Source organism: Crinia signifera, chromosome 3 (genome assembly GCF_055691185.1).
Source record: "Crinia signifera chromosome 3, ASM5569118v1, whole genome shotgun sequence".
NCBI lineage: Eukaryota > Metazoa > Chordata > Amphibia > Anura > Myobatrachidae > Crinia > Crinia signifera.
The window spans coordinates 43,155,251-43,161,250 of NC_139219.1; the positions used below are offsets into that span (position 1 = coordinate 43,155,251).

The window sequence follows — 6,000 nt, forward strand, 5'->3', positions numbered from 1 at the left end:
GCACCGCAAGCTCCCGGGCGATTTAAGCAAAATCATATGAGATTTCTCCCTCCAAGAAATCCCATAAGTATATAGGGGCCTTGGTACTTATGTACTAGCACGGCGCCCACGATATTTGGTCGCACGACATATAATCGCATCGCATGGTATACATCCGATGCACTGCGATGTGATTTATAATTGTATAAACCCCCTATACGATGTTTAATTGTATAAGCATCCTAATGGGGGCTTACAATGTTAAATGCACCCCCACTATGAACGTGAACCCAAAGCGTGGCGAGCGCAGCGAGCCCGCGAGGGGCGGTGGTACGCGTCCTACGACCTTTTCATACCCCCACTATCCACGTCGGCGTGGAGTTGATTTTATATAGTGTGGCGAGTGCAGCGAGCCACCGAGCCCGAACCATGGCGAGCGGATGCGTATTACTTTACATGTATTCCGCGTCCGCTCGCCACACTATATAAAATCAACTCCACGCCGACGTGGATAGTGGGGGTATGAAAAGGTCGTAGGACGCGTACCACCGCCCCTCGCGGGCTCGCTGCGCTCGCCACGCTTTGGGTTCACGTTCATAGTGGGGGTGGCGTGGGGGTGCATTTAACATTGTAAGCCCCATTGTAAGCCCCCCAATTGTAAATCGCATACCATTGTATATGCGATACAATGCCATACAATTCGATGGTATACAAAAATTGTATAACATCGGCTGCCATCACATCGCATACCTTATGGTCTGCGATGCGACGGGCGCCGTGCTAGTTCACAAGTATTGGGGCCTTAATCCTAAGGGAAAAGACAATTAGCCCTTGCTATTCATTATTCCTGCATAACAAGATTTTGTTGCACTTTACAATTGTAGACAGTGATAGAACAAATAGATAAAACAGACAGACATAGAGGTTGGAGGGCCCTGCTACAAGCTTACAATACATAGGGATAATAGGAGGGAAACACAAGGACAGGCACCAGTAATAGTATAGCAGTCCCAACAAGTTACAAGTCCAGAACGGAAGCTATATAATACATAAGTGCCTCAGAGGGTTATGCGTGTGGTACTTAAATATGATAGGCTTGCCTGAAGAGGTGAGTTTTCAGGGAACGCTTGAAAGTTTGGAGGCTAGTGAAGAGTCTTATTGTGTGTGGAAGGGCATTCCATAGGATGAGAGCAGCCCGATGAAAGTCCTGTAATAGTGAATGGGAGCTAGTGATCCGTGCAGAAGAGAGATGATGATCTTGTGCAGAGAGGAGTGGTCGAGATGGGAGATATTTTGAGATAAGTCAAGAGATATATGCTGGTGCAGTATGGTTAATAGCTTTATATGGGAGTAGAAGTATTATATCCACATATTCTATATATGAACAGGATGCAGGGTCAATGCAATCTTCTTTTCCAAATAAAATGTAGCAGGCCTGATTATTCTCCCAACAAACGGAGGGGAAATTAGTACAACTAGTAAAGCAACATGATTCCCCTCTCCCCCCATGGCCCTAACTGTGCGGAGTTTGTATATTCTCCCCGTGCTTGCGTGGGTTTCCTCCGAATACTCCGGTTTCCTCCCACAACCCAAAAATATACTGGTAGGTCTATTCTCTGTAATGCGCTGTGGAATATGTATGCGTGGCGTAGCTAGATAATTGTAGGCCCCATATCAACTGTTTGTGAGGGCCCCTATGTACCACCCAATAATAAAAAAAATTTACATAGCACATGGACTGGACAATTTTTAATGCAAAATATTAGCAAGAGTAGTAAATGATAGGTGCAAGGATTACCTGATGATGTAGGGGATGAAGGGAGCCAAGCTCAGGGCAGAATAGGTTCCGTCCATGGGAGATGGGTACAGCTTACTCAGGATGAGGAGAAGGAGGTACAAGCTGGGATGAAGCTTCGATTCTGTTGTGTCACTGTAAGATCATGGAAACAAATGTCACAATCACATGCAGAATAATGGCTACTATTTTGCCACGGTAACATGATTTGACTGCACATTTTGCACTGAATAAAAAAAAAAAGTTGAGATCTACTTGTATCAATTTCACAACACAAACTGGCCATCAGCAATAAAGACACATAAAGTAACTAGTAAGCACGCTCGAAGCAAATGCTTCCAAAGCTAGTCAGCTACCTTGTGATTGCCTCTGTGTTTGTGCATGTGTGTGAGAGAAAGTTATGTAGTTTCCCGAGCTGCCAACAGATGGCAGTGTTTCAGAGACACAAATAGACAATAGACATACATATAGATGATACTGGTTTTTTTTTTTTTTTGGGGGGGGGTTACAGCAAATTCTTATTTTATTGGTCTGTACATGTCCTCCTGCAACTTAGACCAAATGCGTTATTTTCTCACTGCTTTCTCCACCTTATGGCAATGTACTACATGACACAACTGCCCTGGGATATAACACAAAGCTTCCCCCATACTGTTATGTGCTCATAACCACCTGTACTGCTCTCATGAGACCAGGACATTGCTGACTATGAAAATTATTTCTAATATTTCCCTGTTGTCAGGTATGTTCTTGTCTTTTCTATCCCCCTCACCCTTCAGCACACATACTCTTACTCACCTACAATCTATACCTGCATCTGTTCTCATTCACTTCCTTATATCTCAGCTGTATTGTGTAATAAGAATTGTGCTTTAATTGTGTTATGTCTAGTTCTGTGTACCCTGTACTGTTCTAATGTGTTCTATATGTACGGTTCTGGCTGGTGCAATCACCATGTGGCGCTACTGAATGGCTGCCTGGGTGCTGCACAGCTCAGTAATTATATGCTCCCCATGTCCGTGTTCCTCATTAGAGTGCATCTAGTATATATATATATATATATCTGTACTGTTACTGGTTACCTATCTGGCTGTGCAATCACCATGTGGCGCCGCTAAATGGCTGCCTGGGTACTGCACAGCTCGGTAAATATGTTCCCCATGCCCGTGTTCCTTATTAGAATGTGTCTAGTGCATATCTGTACATGTGATGTATATCTGTACTGCTATTGTTACTTGTACTGATAACCCTTTGTATCACAGTATGTGCACTGTTATTTTTAATGTCCGTAAAGCGCCTTGAGTCCTGTTGGAGAAAGTGCGCTATATAAATAAAACTTACTTTCAGCACAAAAGGGGACTTGAATAAAATAAACAGAAAGCGATACACTAAAACGTGCTGTTGACATGTACAAGTGAGTAAATACATATATATAATGATTTGGAATGGCAAATTGATGAATACAAATTTCTTCGGCAATTAAAACTCAAAGAATATTATTTCAACAAACCATCTATACCTACCCTGTCTATGACTACACCGGACATTCCATTACAGATGAAACAATTTAAACGCAAGTCGACTTTTGATCCTTATTCTACTAATGCCTCAATTAAAACCTTTGGCCGGATGGTTAATCAAGATGTGAAATTGATTTCAACATCGAATAATAAACAATTTCAATATTCTAATTTGACCAAATTAGAACGTAATGCGATGAAAACTCTTACGGATAATAAAAATCTTATAATAAGACCCGCTGACAAGGGGGGCGCTATTGTGCTCCAGGACTTGTCAGATTATAAAATGGAAATTTATCGACAGCTATCAGACACCACTACCTACTTGATGCTTAAAGGAGATCCAACTAAAAGTTTCAAAAAGGAACTACATGAATATCTATTGCAAACTAAAGATCGAAAGGTTATTTCTGAGGAGCTAGCTGAGACTTTACTACCTGAGTTTCCTATCACTCCCCTTATATACACTCTCCCTAAAATTCATAAGGGAATCACTCTCCCTCCCGGATGCCCGATAATATCGGCCCGCGGGTCGTTATTTCAGCCGGCATCGGTACTGGTGGACTCGGTACTTCAGCCCCTAATACAACAACATCAATTTTATCTATTAGACACTACCTTGTTCTTGAACAAACTTGGGGATGTAGATACAGTACCTAAGGAGGCGTGGCTTGTAAGCTTATGTTACAAGCCTTTATACAGTTATCCCCATGAATTGGGAATCAGATCTGTGCGCAATATGTTGGTATCTGATGAAACCATTTCGCCTATGTTTGTTGAATTTTTGTTGCAATTTTTGACATTTGTTCTTACAAAAAATTATTTTTTATTTGATGGAAAATATTATTTACAGCAGGCTGGGTGTGCCATGGGCAGTTCTGTGGCCCCCAGCTATGCTAATTGTTTCATGTTTGATGTTGAGCATGATATCTTTTTTTCTGATGATAATATTAGTTCATAAATAAATCGACAAAAAAATATGATTTTTGATTTGGAATGATTCAAAAGAAGCACTTATGGCTATCATCAATCAACACAATGCATCTGAGAGTAGTGTTAAACTCTCAGTAAATATGGATTAGCATCAAATTAGCTTTTTGGATGTTTTGATAGACTGTAATGGTGGTGTCATATCGACTACTGTTTACTCTAAAAGCACAGACAGGAACACGTTCTTACACAAAACTAGTTCCCATCCTGTGAAACTTAAGGCTGGTTTGCTTTATTCACAAATGATAAGAATGTGTAGAATAAATAGTGATCCGATGAAGGAAGAAATACAAATCAATGTTTTTATTGATGATTGCTGCAGGAGAGGGTATGATAGAAATTAGTTGGTTAAAAAAAAGCTCAAAGCGCTATCTATCTCCAGAGAGAAATTATTAAGCAAATATGAGAAAAAAAACCCTTGATAAACGTGTACCTTTTGTTTCCCGCTATGATAATCACTCAGAGGCTATATCTAAGGTTATAAAAAAGTCATGGCCGATAATTGAAACCGATAAAATGATTGGTCTGCAGGAACATAGAATTATGACCTGTTACAAGCGTAACAAGAATTTACGTGATGTATTAGTTAGATCTGACGTCACCGACTTAGATATGAACAAAGAGAGATCATTTATCAAGGTTAAATTGGGCTGCTTCAGATGCACATGTGTCACTTGCAAACATTTGATTGTGGGCAGTCAATTTTGCCATCCTCATTCAGGCAAAATTTACAAGATTAAATTTAGGTTTGACTGTAATAGCATGTATACAGTCTACCAAATTTTGTGCCCATGCGGGTTATCTTACATTGGGAAAACCCAATGTAAGTTTAAAGAGCGCATGGCGGCACACCGCTCCGCAATAAAAGCTGCTTTAGTTAGCGGCAATAGTGAGCAACCTGTTGCTACTCACAAACATTCACTTAGCAGCCTCAAATACCGCATGATTGACTGTGTACCTCCTATGAGACGCGGTGGAGACCGTAATTTAGCTTTGCTTAAACTGGAGTGCTTTTGGATTGCCAGGTTGGATACAATTAGCCCTAAAGGTTTAAATGAATATCTGTCATTCTCTTGCCATTTATAAAGTCATTTCAATGTATATATACTTCCGGTCGGGGCCGGGGATGGTCGCACACACGCGAGCTCCCATCCACCGGAGCTTACATCCCCGGCCCCCAGAGCAGCGGGGAGACGCAGACGGGGGAGGACGGAGGGGAAGATGAAAGGTGACCTGGCGGCAGCTACCCGGCTTCCTACGGCACGGTCACGGTGTCCACCCTCCCGGCCGCACCGCCATGGCCCGGCACGACCGATACACAGCAGCGTGACCTCTACTGCGAGGTCAGCGCCAGGGAAGCTAGGGAAGCTTCCGATCGATCACAGACGGACCAAATACCACCGCCGCCGCCGAAGACACCCGCGGCACGGAGCTGGCCCCCGGGAAGACGCTGGTTCAGGGCTCAGGAGGGAGGACCTGGCGGCATGATCACGAAGACGGCTGCGGACCCCCCGCCCGGCTGACCCACATATGAGAAGCGATCAGGCCGCAGGCCCCAGCTGCTGATCCCCAGCACCAGAGGCTGCAGAAGACATTTTTTATGCCTCTGGCGTCGCCCTCCAGGGAGGAGGTACGTCTGGTCCATTGGATCTCAAGCCAGGGAGGGCCCAACTCCAGCCCTAGGCCCCACTGACTCCATCAGGCCCCAGTGACTCT

The 6,000-nt window shown here is 43.3% G+C and overlaps 1 protein-coding gene across 1 annotated transcript in view; it reads right to left on the bottom strand.

Annotated features, from left to right (window-relative positions):
* THADA (THADA armadillo repeat containing) overlaps positions 1–6,000 on the bottom strand; it is a 544,422-nt gene that overhangs the window by 261,446 nt on the left and 276,976 nt on the right. The window contains exon 28 of the mRNA XM_083175704.1: positions 1,778–1,909. Within this exon, the coding sequence (XP_083031830.1) occupies positions 1,778–1,909 (132 nt within the window). The remainder of the gene's footprint in view (positions 1–1,777; positions 1,910–6,000) is intronic.